This window comes from Coniophora puteana, assembly GCF_000271625.1.
Source record: "Coniophora puteana RWD-64-598 SS2 unplaced genomic scaffold CONPUscaffold_7, whole genome shotgun sequence".
NCBI lineage: Eukaryota > Fungi > Basidiomycota > Agaricomycetes > Boletales > Coniophoraceae > Coniophora > Coniophora puteana.
The window spans coordinates 2,210,324-2,235,220 of NW_006913059.1; the positions used below are offsets into that span (position 1 = coordinate 2,210,324).

General features: G+C 55.4%; 8 protein-coding genes across 8 annotated transcripts; 2 read left to right on the plus strand and 6 right to left on the minus strand.

Moving 5' to 3' along the window:
- Positions 1–560: 560 nt before the first annotated feature.
- Positions 561–2,123, minus strand: CONPUDRAFT_90851 (actin-66; the record flags this gene model as incomplete). The annotated part of the gene is made up of 6 exons (XM_007771484.1): positions 561–589; positions 613–899; positions 967–1,038; positions 1,094–1,712; positions 1,997–2,066; positions 2,106–2,123. The coding sequence occupies 6 exons, from the start codon at positions 2,121–2,123 to the stop codon at positions 561–563; spliced, it is 1,095 nt and encodes a 364-aa protein (XP_007769674.1).
- A 311-nt stretch (positions 2,124–2,434) lies between these two features.
- On the minus strand, positions 2,435–5,380 carry CONPUDRAFT_82858 (uncharacterized protein). Its single transcript, XM_007771485.1, has 7 exons — positions 5,129–5,380; positions 4,949–5,073; positions 4,627–4,728; positions 4,357–4,561; positions 4,100–4,298; positions 3,427–4,038; positions 2,435–3,372 (listed from the first exon to the last, which is right to left on the minus strand). The coding sequence occupies exons 1-7, from the start codon at positions 5,222–5,224 to the stop codon at positions 2,660–2,662; spliced, it is 2,052 nt and encodes a 683-aa protein (XP_007769675.1). The 5' UTR covers positions 5,225–5,380; the 3' UTR covers positions 2,435–2,659.
- An 895-nt stretch (positions 5,381–6,275) lies between these two features.
- Positions 6,276–7,312, minus strand: CONPUDRAFT_82859 (uncharacterized protein). The gene is made up of 3 exons (XM_007771486.1): positions 6,825–7,312; positions 6,686–6,776; positions 6,276–6,630 (listed from the first exon to the last, which is right to left on the minus strand). The coding sequence occupies exons 1-3, from the start codon at positions 6,999–7,001 to the stop codon at positions 6,416–6,418; spliced, it is 483 nt and encodes a 160-aa protein (XP_007769676.1). The 5' UTR covers positions 7,002–7,312; the 3' UTR covers positions 6,276–6,415.
- Positions 7,313–8,053: 741 nt separating this feature from the next.
- On the plus strand, positions 8,054–9,789 carry CONPUDRAFT_57179 (sphingolipid C9-methyltransferase; the record flags this gene model as incomplete). Its single annotated transcript, XM_007770833.1, has 6 exons — positions 8,054–8,459; positions 8,525–8,677; positions 8,742–9,127; positions 9,186–9,310; positions 9,361–9,612; positions 9,669–9,789. The coding sequence occupies 6 exons, from the start codon at positions 8,054–8,056 to the stop codon at positions 9,787–9,789; spliced, it is 1,443 nt and encodes a 480-aa protein (XP_007769023.1).
- A 53-nt stretch (positions 9,790–9,842) lies between these two features.
- Positions 9,843–11,887, minus strand: CONPUDRAFT_166221 (uncharacterized protein; the record flags this gene model as incomplete). The annotated part of the gene is made up of 4 exons (XM_007771487.1): positions 9,843–10,227; positions 10,581–10,680; positions 10,741–10,992; positions 11,216–11,887. The coding sequence occupies 4 exons, from the start codon at positions 11,885–11,887 to the stop codon at positions 10,184–10,186; spliced, it is 1,068 nt and encodes a 355-aa protein (XP_007769677.1). The 3' UTR covers positions 9,843–10,183.
- A 1,906-nt stretch (positions 11,888–13,793) lies between these two features.
- On the minus strand, positions 13,794–14,549 carry CONPUDRAFT_56821 (uncharacterized protein; the record flags this gene model as incomplete). Its single annotated transcript, XM_007770805.1, has 4 exons — positions 13,794–13,979; positions 14,091–14,207; positions 14,273–14,353; positions 14,430–14,549. Coding segments are annotated over 4 exons (504 nt in total), but the record flags the coding sequence as incomplete, so codon positions are not given.
- A 3,028-nt stretch (positions 14,550–17,577) lies between these two features.
- Positions 17,578–19,246, minus strand: CONPUDRAFT_57586 (Pkinase-domain-containing protein; the record flags this gene model as incomplete). Its single annotated transcript, XM_007770865.1, has 8 exons — positions 17,578–17,901; positions 17,949–18,234; positions 18,284–18,654; positions 18,701–18,733; positions 18,783–18,851; positions 18,904–18,934; positions 18,985–19,019; positions 19,073–19,246. The coding sequence occupies 8 exons, from the start codon at positions 19,244–19,246 to the stop codon at positions 17,578–17,580; spliced, it is 1,323 nt and encodes a 440-aa protein (XP_007769055.1).
- Positions 19,247–22,169: 2,923 nt separating this feature from the next.
- CONPUDRAFT_57516 (aspartic proteinase) lies at positions 22,170–23,484 on the plus strand (the record flags this gene model as incomplete). The annotated part of the gene is made up of 5 exons (XM_007770856.1): positions 22,170–22,275; positions 22,344–22,441; positions 22,512–22,998; positions 23,060–23,330; positions 23,400–23,484. The coding sequence occupies 5 exons, from the start codon at positions 22,170–22,172 to the stop codon at positions 23,482–23,484; spliced, it is 1,047 nt and encodes a 348-aa protein (XP_007769046.1).
- Positions 23,485–24,897: the final 1,413 nt, after the last annotated feature.

The window sequence follows — 24,897 nt, forward strand, 5'->3', positions numbered from 1 at the left end:
TAAAACTTGCTGCAAGTCAATCCCTCAGCTGAATAGAGAACTCAAGATGCACTCCGTTCTCACCATCTCCGAGACACTATCCGATGGTCTCTTCTACCTGAGAAGTGACCATTACAGTGGCAAGAAATCCAGTGTCCGATCGCTTGCTAGGGCGCGCAAGGCGTTCAAGGACCGGCTTTTGACTTCATCTGGGAATTTTTAGTCGGTCTGCGAGCTCTCATCAGTGCCTTGCTCGAGGCGAGAGGGCGTATTTGGGCCCTGGGGTTTCGGGTCTAATATCAATAGAGAGATAGAGTAGCGTTCATTTGAGCTGTAACTCTGGTCCAGGTCTCTAGATGTACTTGCCAATGTGAGTTCACTTGCTACTTCTTTGAGACCACTGGGTCCTCATTCTAATCAAGTCTTGACACACCGAATGTGCTGTAGCTTTCTGCATAAGAGCTGAGCACGTTCTACAGTTCGTGCCTGCTCAACCGTGTCCCAAAATGAAGACCGACTTCGAGCCGCGATGCGGTACGTCTTTACGCGGAACTTGCGGTGGCAGAAGCTTTAAATCGAGTTCAATCAATATATAGCGCCTTGATATGTTCTAAGGATAAATCATAAACCTACTACGATAGACAACAGCTGGCCCAACCTCATCGTATTCCGTCCTTGAGACGCACATGTCTTTGAAGGTGCTGAGCGACGTCACAATTGAACCGCCGATCCAGACGGATACTCTGGGGTCAGGAGGCACGTAGACATCGATGCTGGTGTTCGGATCGTGGTTGAGTGATGTGAGCTCTGACTTAAAGCGCTGAGATAATCCTGGAAACATCGTGTTTCCACCAACAAGAATAATGTTACCGAATAATGGGCCGTAGAGGTCGGTATCGCATTTGTGGATCACGTTGTACCTAGACGCGAGATTATCGAGCCATGAGCTCTCGTGAAGTCAGTTCATCGTTTCGTGTGGATACTCACGTTGTATATTGGAGACCAGCGACATCTAGACCCAGTATGGACGGCTGGAAGAGAACTTCCGTTGTGTAAAACCTAGTGATTGTCTTTAGTAAGCTTGATCAACGCTGAGCGGATATATAGAGCACACCTTTCGTTCCCTACAGCCAGACTCTGGCCATCCGGCAACTCAAACGCCTCATCATCCTCAGAATGCTGGACATTCGCATTGAGAACCTCCTTTTCCCAATCCACGGCGACGTAGCAAAGACGCTCTTTGATCTCACGTGCAACGGCGTGACCCTCGGACCACGCACCGCGCCACTCAAACCTCGAGATGCCGCGCTCGTTCAGCCTGTAGGCCATGTAGTCCGTCAGATCGCTTCCTGCGATGTTCAGCGCTGTGATAGCGTTCTCCACCGCCACACCGTCGACGACGGGGACGACATGTGTTGCGCCGTCCCCTGAGTCGACTACGACGCCCGTCGTGCCGCGGCCTGACGCGCACATCGCGAGCTCGGGTTGCGTGGCGATGTGCAGCGCGGACACGGTGAGGGATTCGAACATTGTTTGTGTGGTTTTCTCCCTATCATGCTTGGAAGTGAGCGGTGCTTCTGTCATCAAGATGGCGCGGTCGTCCGGGCGGATGTGTAGCTCGTCAATGAGGGTGTGGCGCCAGAGCGCTTCTGCCGCGTTCCAGTCTGTGATTCTGCCATATTCGATTGGACGGAGGGAACGGTAGTCTGGGGAGGTGGAGAGCTTGAGACTGGCTGCGGAGCTATGGGTGATATGTATCAGTTATGGTGGAGAGGTCAAAACGTGAGTGATGTACCCGATGAACGTCTCGCTTGCGGTGGCGCTGATTCTCGTTCCCTTTCGACGAGCGAGAAGGGATGGTACAAACGCAGAAGGGCGCTCGTTTCCTTGATAAATAAAGATGACACACTCAAAGAAGCTCGCACGTAGTGTTAATGGATTCAGCTTACCTGCGACTACAGAAGAAGCCAGCTTTAACACCGTTAAACGTTCGAAAATGTCTCATCCAGCCACTCACAGCCTGCCTTGCAAGCGTCAGTGCCGCTATCAATGACCTTTGCGTCACCCGAATTCACATCCAGAATGAGCTAAAAGTTACACACAAAGAATATGGCTAGCGCACATACTACAGCTGGCTCGTTCATCGTGCTGACTGTTCGGGGTCAAGAGCGTTTACACCGATCTGCACAGCATCGTCCCCTTGGTCTCGGCAGCAGACCAGCCGGTGACAACGAACGATAGCAAAGGTCATGGCTATGTCTTTGTGACGCACGAACCTTTGAGATGCGGCTGTTTATTGTCTTATGATGGTTCGTTGTCAAGAACCGCCTGAAGCCGTGATGAATTGCATCACCCCGACAGCCCCTAGAGTTGTGGCGTTTCAGTACTCGGTACTGTTTTGTCCCAACACCATACATGTCCAGCTCAAACACCACCAACATGGGAAACACAGGCACCAGCCCGAAGCAGTCCTGACTATATTCCCAACACTCTGCATGTACAGGACCAACAATAAGTATGTGCGCTCAGGAAGAACGAAAGCAAGAAATACGCCGTAATAATGAGCAAATGACAACCCATGACAATAAGTACCCCGGTCCAAGATAAATTAGATCGTTATGGCAGGAGCCCACGATCGCATAGACACCACAAACCCCCAAACTCAACCAACCACCACCGCTCACACATCCGTGCACCACACCTGCAACTTGCCCTCCGGCCTCCCCTTCCCCGCCTCCCTTGCCGTCTCAATCGCCAGCTCAAAGTCCGACTCGTCCCTCAAACTGACCTTCACGCCGTCCTCGTCCATAAACTGCATGCCCAGGCCCTCGAGCGCCGTCCCGAACTTGAGCGTGACGCGCTCGACGAACTCCTCCCATGCTGTCGCGGGGTGCATCGTCATCCCGCGCACGTCGCCCTGGTAGAAGAGCTTGATGCGGATTGTGGACAGTTCGAATTCGGAGGCGGCGGAGCCGCCCGAGCCGTACCCTTCTTCTTCGTCTTCGTACACGGTGGTGCGCGAGCGGGAGACGGAGGGCTGGCGACGGGAGGTGGTTGTGCGCCGTGTGGGCTTGCGGCGGAGGGAGCCGCCGGCGGTGGTGGTGCGTGTGAGCGCGCGTTGTACTTGGGCTGGCTGCTGCTGCTGCTGCTGCTGGTACTGCTGCTGCTCGCGCGGGGGCTGTTGAATTACAAAGCCAACCGCGGTAGGTGCGGGCGCCTGCGAAGCCGGGGACTGCGAGCGCGGCACGGCGGGCAGCATGAGCGGGCGGTCCTGAGCAGGCGATGACTGCGCCGAGGACGGGCCAAGGATGAGCGACTGTGTCGCGTCCGAGCGCGAGTCGTAGGCGTTGATGTAGTCGTCGAAAAAGTCGGTCTGGCGGGGTGGCTTGGGCACTGTCGGATATTGTTAAGCCAAATTCGTTCGTAGGGCATAAGAAGAGAACTCACGTTCGCGCGGAGGCGTCGCCGCACGCGTCACCACATTGTTATTGCTGTTAGCACCAGGCAACACAAGCGGCTGCGTCGCGAAACTCTCCCTCGGGCTTCCGTTCGTCGACGCCGGGACGGAACTCGATCCCCCAGGCGCAGGCAACACCCGCCGCACGCTCATACCGCGGCTCATCGCATTCGACGGCGACCCAGCACCAGCACCAGGCTGCAGTGCAGCCGGCGGCCCAGGCGGGCGCCGCGCGGGGCCGCTGCCGAATGACAGCGGGCTGAGTGTCGCAGGGGTAGCGGTTGCGCTGCGCGTGTGCCCCAAGGGCCGCACGGCGGAGCCGGAGGGGGAGGATTGGCCGGCGGCGAACGACGAGATGGTGCTCTCGGTGCGCGAGAGTGTGCCAGTGCCCGTTGTGCGGACCTCGGCGAGGTTGGAGATGGACTGCGAGCGCCGCGAGACGAGGGGCTGGGTCGGTTTGAGGTTGAGCGCGCCTGCGCCGAGGGGCTGCCGGATTGTGCGCGGTTCTGAGGGTGCGGAAGGGGCAGAGTCGGTGCGCACGTTGATGGTCGTGTTGGCGCGGTCGAGCGATATCGGGGGGCGGGTTTCGATGGGGCTGGATTCTATGTGATGAAGGAAACAGTCAGATAACCTTGGAAAGGTGAGAAGAGTGACGGCACGCACTGGGTGCAGGCGCGGTCTGCGAGCGGCCGAGCGAAGGGATCTCCTCGCCCATGGCGATGCGCTTGCGTGCAACACCAGTGAACTCGATGAACGCGTCTTCGTCATTCGAGGCAGCGACGAGCTTGGCCTTGCCCATGTAGTCCTTTGCCTTGGAGTTCTTGAGCTTTGCTTCCGAGGGGCGGTAGACCACGCCCACGGGCTATTGCACGGTCACGATGAGTCAAGACAACGCGGAAAATAGCAGAAAGATAACGCACGATGGAGAAAACGGTGTATCCCTCGCCGCCATCGCGGATGGCCTCGTTGATGACGTCGTGCTCGTCCGTGACCTTTTCCTTGGCGGCTTCGCGGAGGTCGAAGAGGCCGTCCTGCTGGTAGCCGAGGTTGAGCTTCGCGAGACCGCGGTTGAAGAGAATCTCGCAGGAGTAGAGCTTGAACTTGAGTCCGATCTGTTCGTAGTTGCTGTGTGATACGAACATGGTGTCAGTGCCTAGTAGTCACGAGGGAGTGGGGATGGTGACACGCACATGGCCTGGTTGCCGCGGAGGTAGAGGAGGGCCTCTTCAAAGTCGCGGAGGGCGACGTCGAATCGGCCGAGGAGGAAGTTGGAGACGCCGGATTGGAAGTAACTGTAAAGAGTTGCGGGTGTGGTCAGCACGGAGACAATAGTCGCGATGGGTCAACTCAAAGAGGCCAGGAAAAGGAAAGGAGGCACGTCTTGGGAGATTGTGAATCGCCATCTCGACGGTATCTGGATACGGGGCCGACAGGCGGCTCCGCTGCAGAGCACTAATATGGTGCGCAGAGGTGTCGAGAGGAAGGAGGGGAGATGGATAGGAAGACACTCACGCGACGGCGAGGTAGACGTCGAGTTGGGTGGCAGCGGTGAATTGCTCGACGGCGAGTTCGTGCTGGCCGACGGTAGCGTAGATGAGGCCCATGTTAAAGAGGATCTTGGACGAGTCGTTGACACGCTGTTATATGCGGGTCCCATGAGATGGAGAGCAGAGATGGATGGGTGAGACGTACAGCAAAGAGCTCGAGGGCACCGTCAAAGTCCTGGGCATCGTAGGCCTTGAGGGCGTTTGCCCATGTTTCGAGTTCAGCCTTGAGAGAGAGCGACATGGATGAAGGTCAGGGGCTAAGAGAATGTGCTGGTGGAAGACAAAAGGGGCGTGCCGGACGCGGGGAAGAACGAAGAAGTGGTCGTGAAGAAAGGATAAAAGAATAGAAAATAAGAAGAAAGAAAGCAACAAGTAGAAGAAATCGAAAAGAGGGCGCCTGTCCACTGGAGCGGGTGAATGGGAAACACGATCGGGTTATAACTGGTCGACGTTGTCCCGTTGTCAGGGACAGATTCTGACTTCCTCTGCCTCGACTCCCCTGTCAATCTGCCTCTTTAACTTGTCGACGTCACGGAACCATCTTTTATTTACTACCTCTCCCCTCACTCTCTTGCAGCTCTCCCTTTATCTGCAACACTGTACTTATACTGCTCTCTTTCCCGCCTCGTCCAAGATAAACAAACACTTTGTACCCTCAGATCGATCCCGGGCTGGGTATGTGAACTCGTGGGTTATATTTGGCATCATCAGAATTGCCTCGCCGTGTGACCAAGCGACCATCGACATCACTCGGACCCCGGCCGCCGTCCTCTATCCTTTCATTACCCTCACCTTCACTTTGTCTCGACGACATCCTCGTATCCTCGCGTCCGATAACCCAGTCGTGGCCTTCCCAGAAACCTCCACAGCGTCATCCCATTCGGAGGCAGCGGTGCCATCTCACTGCCCGATACGACGTCAGCACAGGAATCGCGCGACCCCCTGACTACACACTGACCATCTCACTGCAGCAGACGTACGAACGCCATGATGCACAGCAATCCCTCCTTGTGAAGCGGAACTCGGCCCACACATTCGCGCTTGCAATCATGCTTCACGGTAAGTGTTGATCGATGTCTGCATCCGCATGTTGTTGACCTTGGGCTTGCACAGCCTCGGCCGTATCGGCCACTTTCGACATACGATGTCATGGTCATGATGGCATTCGGATGTCTCGCGTATCCTGCTGTTGTGTACAGTAAGCAGACATCTAGCTATCCGAACAGATCCGAACGCGATCAAGATACCGAGTAGCTGACGCTGTGCACGCAGCTTCTTCCCCATCATGGAGTCGCCTTCTTAGCGGTACGATCGCAGTGCGGGGAGCGCTAAGCGCATATCCCTAGTCCGACTTCATTTTGCGAGCTCGGACACTTATTTATAGCCCTTTACGCAGCCTTGGGCTGTGGTTCTTGTCGACTTGCCAGTATGCTTATAGTGTAATTACGCACAGGTTCTTCGAGCATCTCTCCAGCCGTCGCATCAAACGTGGCCCCGAAAGGGCTGAAGTATTACCGGTGCAAGGGAAGCGTCGCTGCGGCATCAACATGAATTTGGCTGGGAACGATGTCGTCGTTCTCGGTACCGCCTCGTCGTTATCTTCGATTTGTTCGTTGCCCGAGGCGCGTTCTTCTGAAAACCGAGAAGGTGGGGGCTCCACGTCCTGCGCGGATCTTTCTTTCCCACTTCTACTCTGATGCAGATTGTGAGTGTTCACATCGGTGCGTTGTGGTCTTCATATCGTGGTGTACGTAGCGTTGCTGCTGGCAAGCGGCTACAGTACAAGGCAAGCGGTTAGAATATTTAACATCGTTGATATAGTATATGCTCACGACAGACAGCTCGCTGGAACAATACCACACGCCCCAGCTTTGACACTTAGAAGGGCTGACACCACGATGTCGGTGGCTGTGACATCCCATACTCGATGCTGAGCGCTGAGCCAGGGATCTCACAACCGCCGGTCGTGGTACAGGCGTCGACAGAGACCTCACGGCGACTGTGCGATGAGGCGACATGAGAGACGTCGATGGGGGGTGAAAACGTGCGGAGCTCGGCGCCAGGAGTTTACCTACCTCGGTTGACTCGATTCTCTCATTTCTCGATCTTGTTCATGTGTGCTGACTTCTCGTCGGGACACAGGCTCTTACTCGCCGGTGGCAGAGTCGGTTCGGCGACGCAGACCAACGTCGTTTGGCTCAGAAGTTGATGGCGATACCGATGCGTTTTGAAGTGGGATCGATGTCGGTGATTCCAACACGAGCATCCGACCGTGCCGATAGATAGCCTTTCCGGCTCGAATATCAAAGGTATAAAATCTAACCATCAGGTAAGTGGGGGCAACGGCCCTTTGGCCTTTGCCAGTGGTTAAAGTGAGCACACATTTTGCTTACTTTGCCATGTCTGTTCCTTATGACCCAATTTGGAGGCGAAAACTAGAAAATATCTCGTCAGCCGTCACCTTGGGTTTATACGTGAGTTCTTGTTTAATCGTGTCCGCGTTAGCGATCACTGTATTTGACGTTGCCATCTAGGTTACCTTTACTTTGAGAGTTATGCGGATGATCGAAGGTGCGATGATAACTGCGTGCTTGTAGTGGCACAGGCTTGGCGTGGCAGGAACCGGTCAACTACGCCCGTGCTGCGGAATAAAACCTGGCTAGGTCCCTACTTATTGAAACGGCCGCCCCGTGGAACGCAAAGACCGAGAGCACCGGTACTGCGCTATCCCGGACGTAGAATTATGACAATTCTGCGCGTGCATCATTGTTTACTACGAAATCGATGTGGATTATTTGTCAGTTCTAAAGATGAGAGACGAGAAGGGAATCCGCTCGTACGCAAGTAGATAACCTGTGTCCTCTGGCGCGTGCGAGTTTACATGTGCACGCACACAAAACTCTCTTAAACTCCGAGTCGGAGTAATATGTTCTTCTAGAAGTTCGGAATGGCTGCGGCGCGTAGAGAAGCAAATAGTGTTAAACAAGTGTCTACGTTCCTGGAATAAAACCTGACTTGGTCGCTAACGTTTCTACTTAGTAGGTCTGAACGCCTTTTGACGTCGACCGCCATGCACTCCGTTCCCGTTATCCCGACAGAAAGTCCCGCCATCAAGAACGCCCCGTACGTGGGCCTCGTGGAGGGCAACGGCTCGTTTAGCAACGTCCACCTTGCCGTTCTCGCTCTTGGTGTGCCGTGGGTCGTGAAGCGCGTTCTCCCCTTTGTTAACCGGGGAGGGTTCGCGACCTACGTCTTGCTGGCTGTGCTTCTCGGTGCGCCTGTTGCTGTTGGCTACTGGGCTGTCATGAGCAGGTGCGGTCCTCGCAAGAACGAGAAGGTTGCGCTTCCGGGAAAGGATATCGAGGCGTATATTACTATCAAGGATCCTGAGCTGAGGGCTGTGTATCATGGCAAGGAGAAGATACCCATGCAGGTTTTCCACGACGCGTACTTTGAGGGCAAGATTGACTTCAATGGTGAGTAATGTTGCGCAGTGTACGTGTTGTATCTACGTGGTCTCATTATCTTGCCATTTCATCAGATGACGTCCTCGAGATTATGGAACAGCGCCACGACTGGGCGAAGATGGTCATGACGCCCGAGCTTTTTAAATACGTCTTCATGAACCTCATTCCGGACGTCATCTTTCACACTCAGAACCAGGACGAGGAGCAGGTCCGTGGCAACTATGACCGTACGTGTCCTCGTCTATCTCCGTAGCGCCAGGATCTTGACCTTCGCATACTTACTTGCTGCAGGCGGCGACGATTTCTATTCTTGGTTCCTCGGGCCACGCATGATCTACACGTCCGGCGTCATCTCCGACATTACACGTGAGGAGACGCTCGAGGAGCTGCAGGACAACAAGCTCAAGATCGTCTGCGAGAAACTCAACCTCACGCCCGAGGACCGGCTGCTCGACGTCGGCTGCGGCTGGGGCACGCTCGCGGCGTTCGCGCACAAGAACTACGGCTGCGATGTTACGGGTATCACTGCGGGCAGGAACCAGACTAAGTTTGGGAACGACCGCATTGTGAACAACGGGGGGGCCCCGGACAGGGCCCGGATTCTGTGTATGGATTACCGAGATATTCCCGGTGGACCGGGTCAGTACACTAAGATTGTGGCGCTTGAGATGGCGGAGGTACGGTGCTGGACTTTCACTGTGCGTTATGACGGGGTTTGATTTTTTTGTACGATAGCACGTTGGGATCCGTCGTTACGGGACCTTCATGAAGCAAATGTACGATCTTCTCGCCGACGACGGTATCTTTGTCTTCCAGGTCTCCGGTTTCCGTCCCCATTGGCAGTACGAGGACCTTATCTGGTACGCCGCGTCCTAGTGATTGACGAATCTAGGCTCTAAACTTCGTCCAGGGGCTTGTTCATGAACAAATACGTTTTCCCGGGTGCGGATGCCAGCTGTTCCCTGGGCTGGGTCGTCAACCAGGTTGAGGCCGCTGGCTTCGAGGTCAAGAGCATCGATGTTCTGGGTGTGCACTATTCCGCTACGCTCTGGCGCTGGTACAAGAACTGGGTCTCGAACAAGGAGCGCGTGCTTGAGAAGTACGGCGAGCGCTGGTTCCGCATCTGGGCGTTCTTCCTCGCGTACGCGACTATCATATCTCGGTTCGTGGATCTATTTCGTTTGGGGTTTAGGCGCTTCGCTAACGCGAGGCACGCAGTCAAGGAGGCTGTTCTGTCTTCCAGCTCACCCTTCACAAGAACTTGAACGCTTATCATCGTATCAATGGTGTCCCGAGCCATACTTCTATTCATGTCACTTCTGAAAAAGAGCTATCGTGAGTGCTGTGGTCACAATCGGTCATTTGGTGTATTCATGATTATTTGCCTTGCAGTTCCGTCGAGTAGACTTATGGATTTCCCGGCTAAGCCGCCTAGAATCCTTCGGACATTGCTTTACCTGTTATCAATGATATCCTTTTCGGGCCCCGTCCTGCGACTGTTGGCGTAGTAACATAGTGTGCGATATGTGCGTCGAAGATTGTCTACTCAAACGCGATTCTGCCCTCGAACGAAGATACGTCGGAAAACCGATTGTTGTGGCGCAAGTTGAACGTCAATGCAGCACCCAAGTACCACGACAAGATATGCCACCCGTTTATGAACAGGGTTGGCAAGATAATGTGCGGATACCACGGGGAGGCGTTTCAGTATGTCCAGTGCCACTGCGGTGTGTTTAAAGCAACATAAGCTCCCCGTAGTGATTGTCGTTTAGAATGACTGAATGTTGGTCAATCCTTACATTAGTCAAAAAGCTAGTTGAATGTTGAATATCGTAATGTACTAGGCCGTCACTAAAGAGATTAACAGGTCCACAAGATGTCCCCAAAATTCAGCGCGGCTCTTCACGCAACTTATGCCTCAGTGTATGTAATTAACGTGATAGGTACACTATGTCAATGCTTCGTGGTAATTACGCGGGTAATAGGATAGTTAAACAAACGTCCGGCAAGAAAATACCTCGAGTAAAGAAAGACACCGTCATGGCGCACCGCTCGACAATCCTGTTCCAAGGCTTCCTGATTCACTTCCTTGCTTACACTGACCCCGTGCTCCCGGCGTAAGAGACGTACCCTGCTGTCCTGGCTGCGTCTGATCCTGTTGAATTGTCCGCGGCCCGCTCTGTCTCTCGACTCGCAGCTCATCTTTTCTGGCGATGTTCCTGTGCGTGTCCTGTAAAATGATGCAGCTGCTTAGCTAGGGAGTTTAGAGGATGGAAATCTGTACACGCACCTTCATATTGGTGTCTGGCAGGAGCGCTCGCCGCGGCCGCTGATACGAGAGCTCTCCGCGCCCTTCGCGAACCGGTGGATTCGGAATGCTGGTCGTTCCTGTAAGCACCTGCAGCCGCCCCGCCGCTGCAATGGCCGCTGTGAGTGTGCGTGCCGATGGAAAAGTTCTGGCATTGTTGGGCGGGGCGTCAGGTCGACCTTCGTTCGGGCGAGCCTTTTTCTGAGCTGAATCAGAGCGCTCGGTGGCAGTGCACTGCATTAATTCGTTGAGAGGATATTCGGAGATCATGGATGAAAAATGGCACAGACCTTTTCTATTCTCAGCTTCCTCTTGGGATGTTGAGTTTTCACTGGAGCCGGACGGTCGTGTTCATGGCCGGCAGCTGGAGCTTCTGTTGCCATCGGTTTAAACGACGACCGAGCACAATTCCTTGTAAGTTGACGGTATTCACACTTGCGAACTGAAAAGTACTTACCAACGGCTGAGCATTCCCTTCGCCAGCGACGTCGCGGTGGCCACCGATCAACGGATCGTGATCCGGAAACAGATGATTTCTGCTCTTGATATACTCTTCGACGAGCCAGCGCCCGTTGCGCGCGAGCTCCCAGTGAGGCCGGTCCTTGAGCGCCTTCGTTCGGAGCTGGTGGATGCGCCAGGGCGGGAGCCACGCCACGCCGTACTGGACGCAGACCCAGAGGCAGCGCCGCGACGAGAGCGGGAGCAGCGGGTGGTTGATGAGGCTGTGTGCGGAGAACTGGGCCTGTGCCTCCTCGCTGATGTCGATGTCCTGCGCGTGCGCCATGGGGCCGGGCCAGGTGATCCACTTTTCGTTCTTGGGGGTGCCGTCGGGCTCGGGGGCCTTGACTTTTCCCCATACGAGCACGCTCACGACGTCGACGTAGATGTCGCCGAGGATGCCGAGATCGGCGGGGGGAGGATGGGTGCCCTCGTAGACGAGGCAGGGGAAGAAGCGCTCGCCGCCGTGCTCGGCGAACATGTACGAGATGGCAGGTTTCTTTTCCTCGCTCTTGATCAGGCTGATTGGCTTGAGTGAAACGATGTACCCCTGGCTTGTCACAGTGGAAATGTAGTCGGGAGGGAGGGAGGTGAACGGGTGCCCAGCCATGTCCGAGGAGTGAGCAAGCATTGCTGGGCGTCTGTCACTCAGGCGTCAGTTTTTCGACGGGTCTAAAACAGAGACGTTGTTGCCAAGACGTTTCACGACGATAGAGTAAATAAGGGCGATGGAAAAAGGCAAGTCGCGCGCCAAAGACATCCGATTTTCATTGACGGCCACTTGTGAGCAGGTCAATAAGAGAATAGATCGTTCAGAAGGACAGCCCGTCTGTAGGCCATAGCGGAAAGCAGAGAGAGTACAACCAATGATCGACGGCGCCATGGGCTCGGAACCGCAATCGCATAATAGGTTGTTAAGTTCGGCAGTGTAGAAGCTGTTGAGAGCCCGTCATTAGTAATGGAATCGTATAAGATGATTGTCTCAAATACCTACGAAACAATCAGCTGGTTCGAACGGGGGCGTAAAGTCATGAAGCACAGCTATCGCAGTTTCGCTCAACCACGACGATAGACGTTGCTTCTGGTGAGTCAATATTGGAGTGGTAAAACTTGGGTGAAACCAGAATGTTTGACCATTTCCTATCGCGGGATGAGGACAACCTAAACGACGGCAAGGAAGGAAGCACCATGCCGATATTCATGGGTATCACGGAACACATGCAACATCTTGAATCTACGTAACCGGCGCTTGAATGCGCGACAGGATGAAACCGTCGTGCTTTCACTAGTTGCCTCGAAATTCTACCTACCCACAAAGCACTGAGGCTATATCTGCAACGAGCCGTACACCGTTGACGCCGCCGCATTCCGGAGATCGTTGGTCTTTTGTGCACTCAGAGACACCAGTACGCTCGTCAATGAAAAGTAATGGAAGCGTAAGCAACCCTGATCGACACATGTACTGTACCTGGGCTCAATAGATGAACGTTGAGCAGATTAACCGCAGATGATGTAAACGGCGCACTATAACGTTAACGCCGCCACACGGTGACTTCAGGGTCATCCCGTACGATCGGAAACTGCGATTGGATGTCAACGGTGCTGAAAAGGCAGTCGATTTGTACACGCAGAAAGGTCAAGAACTTGAAGAAGCATAGTACAGTTGCTCATCTTCAGCGCTGTGTGGGCGTGGTGGTAAGACTCCAAAATTTCAAACGTAAAGTTGACGCGTCGTGGGAACGGAGGTGTCCGATCTTCAATATATTAGGGGCTATTAGTGCTTGAAGTTGCATTTATCTACGATCTACTTTAAATCTCGTATGTCTTGTCTCTTGTGTGGACGTACGTCTCCTTAACAACGAGAACTCCTCGAGCCTCCATCCCGTGCCCAAAACAGAAACGCGAACATGCAGCCATCCCAGTCCTGACGATTACAAAACTCAAATATATACACCGGAGATATCTGTCTATGTGGTCGGATGTGCAAATCCGACACGACGACGACGTTTTAGCAACTAACAATAAATGCGAAAGTCCGGGGGGCCCGAAATGCGCTCGTCAGCACCATGCACACGGTACAACTGACGGACGCTGACGACCAATACCCATGGTCAACCTTCCGAGCCCAAGCATCGCCCACAAACGCACTGAAAACTACACGAGAGGGAAAGACGAAAAACAAACACAGCACAGCATTCAATTGGTATTCATACGTATGCAGATCAGTGTCCATACCGCACATCAGATTCTTGCAGATCGCCACCGCCCAGCCTTGATTACTTCTACACACCCCATCCATCACCCGAGACCTCCTCACGTACACCGGGTTGTCTGCAGAAAGACCCGCGAAAGACAGTGTATCCTAGGGGGAAACGGTAAGACGTTCACGCAACGATGCATGCAGGGGCCGTCTTACCAGCACACACCCGCTTTTACAACCGCCCGCCTATCGACACACCGTCAGCTCAGCCCACCCCACACAATATCAACACACAACCGCACGCACCACGTACACGACCCACGCACCACGACGGCGCTCACGACGCAACCATGCCCACGTCCTCGCCGTCGCGCTCGGCGACAGACACGGGCACGCCGTTGATCGCGACGCGCCGCCCGACGACGTCGTAGTCCGTGTCGACGAGGCGCTCGACGTGCACGAGCGCGGTGCGCATGCTCTCGAAGAAGCACGCGATCAGCGTGCTGAAGTCGCCGTCCCAGGCCTGCGGTGCGGATGTCGACGAATTGAGAAACAGGAAGGGAGGGGACGGGAGAGCGGAGAGAGAGAACGAGTGTGAGTACGAGTAAGAGTGTGATTATTTGAGACAACGCACCCGGTTCATACCCTCGTAATACGCCGTCTTGAACTCGGGCATGAGCGCGAGCGGCGGGAAGCCGTGCTTGATGAGCGGGATCGAGCACAGCAGCCGTGCCAGCCGCCCGTTTCCGTCCTGAAGAACGACATGGCATGTGAGCAACTCCAGGAGGGACACGGGCGAAAGGTTAGAGAACGCACGTCAAACGGGTGGCACCGCACGATCGTGAGGTGTATCCACGCGGCGGTCGAGAACGGATTCCGCCAGTTGCGGATGTATTGCTACAGCACCCACCGCCCGAGGTCAGCCAACGGAGCCCATCGCGAATAACGACCAAGGAGCAATGAAGAAACTCACCCGGCCCATCTTGCATATATACTCCAGCTGCTGATCGACGCCCCCGGCCGGACAAAACGCGAGATTATACTGCTGACTCCGCACCACCGCCGTGCGCTGCGTCACCCCGCGCGTGACCCCCGCGTTCGAGTAGTGCACCGCGCTCGCCGTTCCCGCGCCACCACTCCCGTTTCCGTTCCTGTTTGCATTCCCATGTACGACGACGTCGCCGTCGGGCTCTCCGCCGTCCGCCGCTATAGCGAGCCTAGACCCGCCTCCGGGACCAGAACCGTTGACGCTGACGTTGACGCTGACGTTGGCGGTGCTCCCGAGCGTGGCGAGGCTCGATGTCGATCCGACCCGGCGCGGCGGGACGCCTACGCTGACACCGGCGGCGACGCCGGGAACACCGTCGACGCTCCGCGGGCGCGCGATGCTCGTGCCCGTGACGGTGCCGCTCGCGCTCGGCGCGGTGTGGTTGAGCACGTCCGAGAGCTCCGCGATGGGCACGGTGATCGTCTGGGTCTGCCTGCCGCTTTGGCCTGCTCCTACACCTGCCCCTGCCCCAGCTCCCGGCGCGGGCGAATGGATCGCAGCACCCCGTCTCCCGTTCTGCGACTGCACCTGGGGCGGCGGCGGCGCAGACACCGCGTGCGTTCTTCCATTGTGACTTGATGCTGCGCCGGACGACCCCGACGACCCAGATCCCGAGCCGGATCCAGAGGAACCATTGTGGAACTGGCTGCCTGGTCCATGGCTGCCCGAGGACGCGGACGCGCCGGCAAAGAAAGGAAGGGGCGGCGGGAGGGGCGGGCCGAGGCGGACTTTGGAGGAGCGCATGAGGGTGGCGTGGGCTTTGCGTATGAGCGCGGGGGTGAGCTGTTCGAGCAGCTCGGCGTGTTCGGAAAAGGGAAGGAGGGCTGCGTATGTCTGTTGTTCGGGGATCAGAAAAGTGCATTAGTGTATGAGGAAACCAGGACGACCAAAGACTCACGTTTTCCATGTCCTGCAGCGCATCCGCGATCGCCCACTCGTCGTGCATCTCGCTCTCCGGCTCGCACACGATCCTGGCGGGATGCACTCCGTCCCTGCACACGCTCATCGTCGACTGTCCCCGCATTCCGTCAGCACCGCTATCCAGATCATCAAGGTAAGGACAGACCTGTGGTGTCAATATGAACAGGCCCTCGAGATGTGCGCCCTGCACTGCGGCATAGGTCCTGAACGCCTGGTGGACGCCGTCGCCTGCTTCGGCCCACTGCTGGCGAAGCTCTGCAGCGTCGGGCGGGAGCATCGGCCAGCCAAAGGGCTTTTCGATGTCGCGTGCAGTTTTCCACGACTGGAAGAATGTGAGGGACTCGGAGCGGCGGGCTGCAGTGGGCAGTAGCGATGCGAGCGGGAGGGGCGATTGCGATTGCGATTGAGGTTGAGGTTGAGGTGAGATGCCAGTTGTGGTGAGGGTGGGGTAGAGTGGTGCGAAGAGGCGGAGGAGGAGCGGGAGGAAGGAAAGCGTACCTTGTTCTTCGGCGTCGCCTTGCGCTTGGTTGCGGATGATGGAGATGAAACGGACGAGGTCGGATCTGTCGAAGGCGAGGTTGGCGTGGAGGACCTGCAGACGACTTGTTAGGGTGCGTATATGCGCCATTATAGGGTACTGACCTCCTCGTAGAGTGGCAGGGCGGTGGAGAGGGAGCCGCCGACGGCTCTGACATCGGCTACGCGCATCTGGAAGAAGGGAACGGGGTATCTGGCGAGAAAATGGTCCTCCCATGCGAGGGCGAGTCTTCTGAGAGCGCGATCGCGATCGACGGCTTTGGCGTGGGGGGAAGTGGCGTGGTGGTGATTGACGTCTGCAAGGAGGGCGTGGTGGAGGGCGACGTCGTCTGGGTGCATCTCCGTTGGCATCGTCTGTGGCGGAGACTGTGAGCGGGGGTGGCGGGGTAGAAAAGAGGGTACTGACAGTGAGCTCTGGAATGTGAGAGTAGCCCCAGGCGGGGTACTGGAGGGGTGCGAGATAGGGGGTGTGGTATGGGACAGCAAAAGCGGTGTCGGGCTCGCGGGTGAGCTGGGCGGGGGGATCGGGGTCGGCCATGGCGTAGTCGGCGTCGGCGTCCATAGTGACTGTAAAAGTGGGGTTATGGGCAACGGGCAAGATCGATCTTCTGTTTTCCTTTTCTCCCCGTTGGTGGTGGTGTGCTGAGAAGAAGAAAGGTGGGCTGTCGGTCGGTGGGGTGGGGTGGAGCGGAGTAGATGTATGTAGTAATTATCTCTCCACTTTCTTGCCCTATCGAGCGACAAATTCGGCATCTCCTGTCACAGCCCGGCCTGGACTCGCTCTGCTGCTGCATCTGAGTTGAGTGTAAAAGATAGAGGAGAGTCCAGGCCATGATTGATTTGAATACACTCCCTCTTTAGAATAATACAACAATCCACAACACTCCCTTGCCTCCGCCAACCACCCACAACCATCCAACGAACAACCCTACTTCCAACCCAGACTTCACGACTCCGATTTGAGCCCCCGCCGTCCAACTGACACTTGCAACTTCCCCCGAGACGACATGGGACATGCAAGCACCACTGGGCCTCCGAGCCAACTACCCGGGCCAAACTCTCGTCTCGCCCTATCACTCGCCCATCTCCCATCTCCTGGCACCAGAGTGGCACCTTCACTCGTTCTACGTTTACCCAGCGCGTGAATCCGTCTCTATGTATCACCCGGTCCGCACCCGGCGCCACCATTCTCTGCTCTGCGCCTGCCTATCTCATTCAGAACAGCCAACGCCAACGCCTCGACGTACCTTGACATCTAGCTTCTTCCTGACAGCTACCCCGACCACGTCGGCCGCGTGCTGTAGAACGTGTCTCGCCCTCGACACCTTCCCCATGCCCAACTTCGCCTCGCCCCGTGGTCAGCTAGAACCCACCACCACCGAATGCATGCCGCGCACATCCCACACATGACCCACCGCAGATCGACGCACGCCCATATCCACTCGCCCCCGCCCATTCCAGAAACACAAACGCTGCGTATATGCAACACTCCGACACGGTATCAAGACATCGCTATCAATACATCCAGCCTACATGTGTACACGCTTCGACATTCACCGCCTCCCCAAGTGCGTCCCCGCCAGCTCCCGCTCGAGCTCCTTGGACGGGTCGTCCATCACAGGGCTCGCCGCCCGCGCGTGCCCATTAGGGTTCTGCTGCGTGTATCCCGACGTCGCACCGTGGTGCGGGCCGTACTCCTGCACCGGCGACGCGAGGATGTCGTCCCTTGTCGGAATCGGAAGCCTGGTGGCGCACGAAAATAAGATGGTGGTTCACCCACACGATGCGAGCAAAGAGAGACGTACGAATCCTGCCTGCGCATCTGGCTGCCCCCGCGCGCCTGGTGCCGCACCTCGGCCCGGAAGTCCCGCACCTCCTCGACGATCAGCTTCTTCATCCCGTCGATGCTGTCCTCTTCCTCGAACGAAAAGTCGAATTTCTGCAGCACTGTCAACATCAACACTGCACACACTATGCGATGCGCACCTGCTCGCAGACGGGCTCGTCCGCGGGATCGTGCCAGACCTGCAGATACGGGTGGTTCAGCGCCTGCTCGCACGAGATCCGCCGCGCGGGGTCAAAGCACAGCATCTGCCCGAGCAGGTCGATCGCGAGCGGGTTCGCGTTCGGGTATAGCGTGCTGAACGGCACCCGCGGCTTGATCGGCAGCGAGCGGATGTAGTCCTGTGCCCGGGGAGACCCGACGCGGCGCAGGGTGTCTTCCGAGGGCGTGCCGAGGTAGTGCAGGATCTGGTTCAGCTGGTCGACGTAGCTATGTGCTTGTGAGCGCGAGGATTCTATGAGATGATGATAGTACACACTCGCGGCCCTTGAATATCGGCTTTCCGCCGAGCAGCTCAGCGAGAATGCAGCCGATGCTCCACACGTCGATCGCGGTCGTGTAGTTGGCGAAGCTGAGCATGATCTCCGGCGCGCGGTACCACCGCGTCGCGACGTACTCGGTCATGAACCCCTGGTTGCCCGCGCTCGCGGACGCGCCGCCGCCGGGCGAGTAGCCGCGCGCGAGGCCAAAGTCGCAGATCTTGAGCTCGCAGTCGGCGTTGACGAGCAGGTTGCCGGGTTTGAGGTCGCGGTGGAGGACGTTGGAGGAGTGGATGTATTTGAGCCCGCAGAGCGTCTGGTAGAGGAAGGACTGGAAGTGCGCGTCGGTGAGCGGCTGGCCGGAGCGGATCTGTGCGGGGGTTAGGGTGGGCGGGTGGGGAAAGTAGGGAACGTACGATGGCGTGCAGATCGGCTTCCATGAGCTCTTCCTGTAGCGTCTTGTTAGTGCCTGTGGAATAGGAGGGGAGTGCTGCGTACGTAGAGGTAGACCTCGTCAAAGTTGCCGTTGGGCTGGAAGACAATGTCCATATCGTACAGGCATGTTATCTGCGTCCATCCAATGTTAGCAGCGCGCGACCGACTGAGCCAGTGCACGCACGTTCTTGTGGCCCCGGAAGTGATGGAGGAGTCTGTCGACGGACGTCAGTTACCCATCCCGCGTGCTCGACGGCCAACGCACCTGATCTCGCGCAGACACCGCTTCGTCAGGATCCTCTGCGGCGTACAGATGAGCATCCGGCGACACGGGTAGGAAGGAGGGAACGGACCTTTGTGTTGATGTTGGTGATCTTCTTGATCGCGCAGCCTTCGCCGGAGCGGCGGTGCTTGGCAGCGACGACGCAGCCGTACGCGCCCTGGCCGAGTTCCTTGACGAAGCCGTACTCGGAGTCGACGATGAAGGTCGAGTTGAGCGCGGTGAACGAGTGCCGTTGTGGGTTCATCGTTGGGTGGGTGGGGTATGTGGATGAAGGAGCGATGGGGAGGGTGGAGGTATTTATTGTGGCGAGGGCGGTGGGCTCGTTGGTAGCCGACTGCTCGGACTTGGGCGTCAATCTCTCGACGCGCCGCGCAATTGAGGGGCCATCGATCGCACAAACAAACGAAAACGTGCAGTGCGACATATATTTCTGACACCAACTCGTGGCTGTCTATTCACTTGCAATGTGCACACCCTCGATTCTGCATTTTTCGTAGTGCACGCACGACGGGCCAGGTCTCGAGGGCTGCGAGCTGCTCGAGGCTATCAATAGCGCGGTGGTTACTCGCAATCATTCCTGTGCACTGTCAATCTCTTTCATCCCATCAAGCCTAGCTGGGGTGAAATGAACCCGCCCTTCGAGACCATCTCTACTGTCACTGCTTCTAGGGGCTGTATCTTTGTCTTGGACCTCTGGCAGAACACGCGGGTCGGAGGCTTCCGTCGTCCGATGCTGGTAACTGCTTAATTGTCCCAGATGATGGGGTGATTGGCTTCTTGCGTGTAGCGCCCATCGGCGCTTTACTCGTGCCGTTCAACGCCGTTTGCGGGGACCGACAGTTTGAGGTGCGTGTATACAGTCAACTCCCTCTTAACCCATACCCCTTCGTGGACACCCACAGGTATGGGTTAACGGGGAGTATGGGTTTGGAGAATGTACTAAAAATAGATGCAGAAAATACGGAGAAAATAAATATATTTGGAAAAGGCAATAGTAACCTGATCATGTAGATGAGCAGCCTTAGGAGAAGCACAACTATTAATCTTCGATGTTGACATTCTCTTTGATAGCTCTGCCCGAAGCTGACACGCCGACAACCAGGAAAACATCACAATTTTGAGTGCTTGGATCATTCATAAGCTGTCGAGGTACCATGCAATCACATACCGCTTCAAACCCCTGAGTCTTGGTGCAAGTTCGGATGCCTGGCCGAATACATGGAAGCAAACACGTCAAAAATATAGTAAACCTCGGTCATATTGGCCATTTCACATGGTCTTTAGTACACTTTCATAAAGTTTTTCGACAACACAACCAAAATTTCCCCTAATGATCTGAAATGTATGTCTTTTGGGGATAGTTATTGCTGCTAAAAGTACCGAATGTATGGGTTTTTTGGCACTCAAGCCCATGGGGTATGGGATATCAGGAAGTTATGGGTTTCGGAACTCATTTGGGTGGGACAAAACACGATGGGTAGCAAAACCCATGGGTTAGCAGGGAGTATGGGATTGGAGGGCTATGGGTTAAGAGGGAGTTGACTGTAGTTGCCTTTGGGTGCGATGATAAGATTAGATGCCCGAGCGAAAGGGCGACCCTGAACCCCGTACGGCTCCCCGCACGCTCATGGCCCCAGACTTTCTTGGATGTTTGCAACGTTCGGGTTTGAAGGAACTCTGATTCTAACCAAGTCCTCGATCGGCCCCAACGTCTACAGAGAGTGAACTCGGGACGCCCTCCGATGTCTTGATGACATTATACACACCCATTTCAATTCGTTCTTGGCCTCTCTGACCCCTCATTAGCGACGCACCTCTGGATTCCCCACAACCCCATCCCTTCTCAGACCAAGTAGATCACCTCGTATCTCACCCCGCTCGCGACGCCGCAAACTGGCATTATCAAAATGTCGAGTATTCTACATCGATCCGGGCGCTTACTTCTGCCGGGGTTATGGGTCGTCCGACAAGCCGTTTCTCTCTGCTCTTGCACAGTCAACACCGTCTCCTCCGCAGCTCAAACATTCTCATGATCCTCGATGAGTGTGTACCCATTTTCAAAGAAGATTTGGTAGACGACGAAGCATGATCAGCCAGCCGCTCCGCCGTCCGCTCGTAAAGGATGGAGCTGGTGGTACGAGCTAGTCTGGTGACGATGCTGCAGTGTTCTAGGCTCGTCTCACGTCGTTGAGTTGTTGGTTGGTTGTAACGCACTGCTCAAGTACGCGGGACGGGTCTGCACGTCATGCAAGAGGTCAGCTTGGCTTGGCTGGGGATCTTTTGCTGCCTTATTCAAGCGGCGAAACGTCGTCAACGGCGAAGCATGCTGGACACCGTGAGCTGCGGGGAACATCCGGGTATCTCGTCGACAGTCAACACTGTTAGGCGGTTGGGCCTCCGAGCCTGTTTGAGGTGTATGCGGAGGAGGCGCCGAAGGGCACGAGCCTTAATAGCCCCTATGACGTTTAACGCGGGGTTCCGATCCGACGACGCGTCGAGTTTAACATTTGAGCTGGCGGCTAATGCGGCTTTCGTCTTCCCCATGATGACGCTCGGCTGTTCATAAGCTACCGCTGCTCTAGGCGTGTGTTCGCAGTTCGAAGGCGAGTACAAGACTTTTCATTCAATGGCCTTCTGAACGCGTTTCTGATTTCATAATGCCCAGGGTTCTCGATATTTGCTCACGGAGACAAGTGGTATGTCAAATAAATGTCTTGTTCGCTTCCATCCATGTTCAGCCGAATAGCAGTCAGCAGCCCTCAGGGCTCAAGTGGTTTCGATCACATAATGTCTGCCAAGACTGCACGCGCCCATATGCGCGCTGCACGACACCTCTCGTGATGTAATAAAACAAAAATCGCCGACGTCGGAGCATAGCGTCTTCGACTGGAGGTATAAAGGGAGGCAATTTTCCGTCTGCGATCCACAGCCTAGTTGACTTTTGCCTGCAGACTTCCCACCACTCGCTCTTTACCATGTTTCCTTCCAAAGCCCTCCTCTCCCTCTGCGTTCTCGCCGCAACGGCGTTCGCCTCGCCAGTCCAACCACAGCCCCACGCTCGCTCTCACAGTACTTCGTCGCCGTCGCTCGCCATCAATAGGCTCCTCAACATTCCTGTGGGACAGACCATCGCGGATGTCGATCGTGCGCGTGCACAGGCATTCGCGATGGCCGCCAAGTCTGGCAATGGCAAACGTGATGCGTCACTAGGCGTGTCCAACACCGGTACCACCTACACGGCGAGCGTGGGCGTCGGCAGCCCTCCTACGCAGTGTAAGTCGCTCGAGGAGTCGCGGGATACTGCACAACTCGGTCAACTGATGTGCCTTGTCCATCTGTAGATAAACTCATCGTTGATACTGGGAGCTCGAACACCTGGGTTGGGGTTAACGGGGTTTACGTTCAGACGAGTACGTCTCATGCTACCAGCGATAAAGTCGTGAGTTCTTGCTTGATTCATTTCTTCGCCTGCGGGTCGGGACTGATAGGTTATTTTGGGTGGAATTTAGAGTGTGACGTACGGAAGCGGTTCGTTTTCTGGGCAAGAATACACCGACGATGTGACGCTCGGCAGCCTCACAATAAAGAGCCAGTCCATTGGTGTTGCGAGTAGTTCTTCCGGTTTTGATGGCGCCGATGGTATTCTTGGGATTGGGCCCGTGGACCTCACCAAGGGCACGCTCTCCCCAGACGACTCTGCGACTATCCCGACTGTGGTCGATAACCTGTACTCGCAGGGCTCGATCCAAAGCAGCGTGCTTGGCGTCCAATTCAAGCCTGTGGGCATATTGGAGGGCGAGGGCAAGCTGGACTTTGGGGCTGTGGATACGGAGGCGATCGACGGCGACGTCATGTACGTCCCGATCACGACCACGTCGCCTGCGAACGAGTTCTGGGGGATCGATCAGAGCATCACGTACGGCGACTCGACGAGTATCCTCAGCTCGACTGCCGGTATCGTCGATACTGGCTCTACTCTCGTGCTCATCGCGACTGGTACTTGCATTTTCCTCTTGATCAGGCGATTGGTATGGCTGACCATCTTCGTTTTGCGCAGATGCTTTTGAGCGGTATCAACAAGCCACGGGTGCTGTCACGGACAACGTTACTGGCCTCCTCCGCATCACGCTAGGGCAGTACGAGAACTTGAAGGACCTCAACTTCAATATTGGCGGTGCGACGTTCCCGCTTACGCCCAACGCCCAGATTTTCCCTAGGTCTCTGAATGCGGAGATCGGAGGCTCGACAGATGCCATTTACCTGATGGTGGGCGATCTTGGCTCGTCTTCGGGCGATGGGCTAGACTTTATCAACGGATATGCGTTCTTGTGAGTATTATCGCCTCATGCTGTTCTCGAAAGGTGTCCGCTGACAAATTGGCGTGGTGGACGATGCAGGGAGCGGTACTACTCGGTCTATGATACGGATAACAAGCGAGTCGGGCTCGCACGCACAGGGCACACCGACTCGAAGTCTAATTGAGGCGCTCGTGACGATTTGCACGGACATCTGATTGACAGGCGGGCTGATGCGCCAACGGCCGGTATCGCTGTTTGCGCTTATGGCCGATATAGCATACAAATTTAATACCTGAAATTTTAGCCATGTTGCGACTTCGCTGCTTTACTAACACGCGTCCATCAAATACTTAGATACCACTACTTTTTCTAATACCTACTGTACTTTTTCGACCTTAGGTTCGGTCCCCTGTCCCCCCCTCCCCACGAACCGAACCTAATGTGGGGGGACAGTCCACCCCATAATTGAAGCCACGAACTTAACAGGGGGGACATACCGTAAAATAGGCATAAATATGATTAAATTACTAGAAAATATTAAATAAATCCTATTCAAAGTATTCTGATAGCCTATGCTACCATTGCTGTATGTTAAACACCCCAGCTAATTAAGTTTTCAAGGGATTCCTTCTATCCAGGTCTCGCAGAGGATTGGAGATCACATCAGGCTCATTGTCCATGGCAGGGGCCATGCGGAGCCCAGAGCCCCCAGAACTCAATCAGCGAGACTGTGGGAACTCAACCATGCTGAGTACTGTATAAACCGGCAAGGCACCAATGAGTGCAAAGTGTTTGATACATAGTGGGGTCAGAGGGGTGAGCACAACATCTTCATCACTAAAAGTGCAGTGGACTTACATGCAAGCAATAAGGCCCACAATCGCTTACAGGGAGCACAGTGGTCGAAGCGACTTAGGGTACCTCGCAAGTCAAACAAAGCAGCTTCAACTTTGACAAGACGAGGAGGATTTGACAGAAGCCGATTCGAGCGTGTCAGCATCCGGGTAGGGTTACAAGGCTGAGTCTGCTTACAGGCACTGTGACCCTTATAGGCTGTACAGGCGCTGTTTACGATGCAAGGCCAGGTCATGAGTGCAGTGGACTATAGCAATCACATCTCTTACAAGCCAATTTATAATTATAGCACACTTGTAATTTTCCATTGTTATAACATACATGAGCCGGACTAATGTACAGCAGCAATAGTACATGACAAAAATTAACATAATTGTTGACAACACGAGAGAGTACATGAAGCATGCAGATGGTCAAGAACACATACAACTCGAGTGGACGAGAACAGGGGCTCAAGAAATTACCTTGAAGAAAGCGCGTTGAATAAGAGAGCGGCAAATAAGTATCATGATATGAGTGACAAGCTACAGAAGTGGGCGTGTTAGACTCGGAAACACGACAGAAGAAACGCACGAGAGGGTATGGGGACCGTGTTTGAGGGCCGGGATGCACGTCTGTTGCCTTGGTAGGCAGTCTGTCCTTGTCAGAGGCCTTGGTGCTGATGTCCGAATTGTGACGGGGAGACGACAGGCGGCGAGAGGGTGGTGCATCATGACGGGGAGAAGGTTGGCAGCGAGGGGAA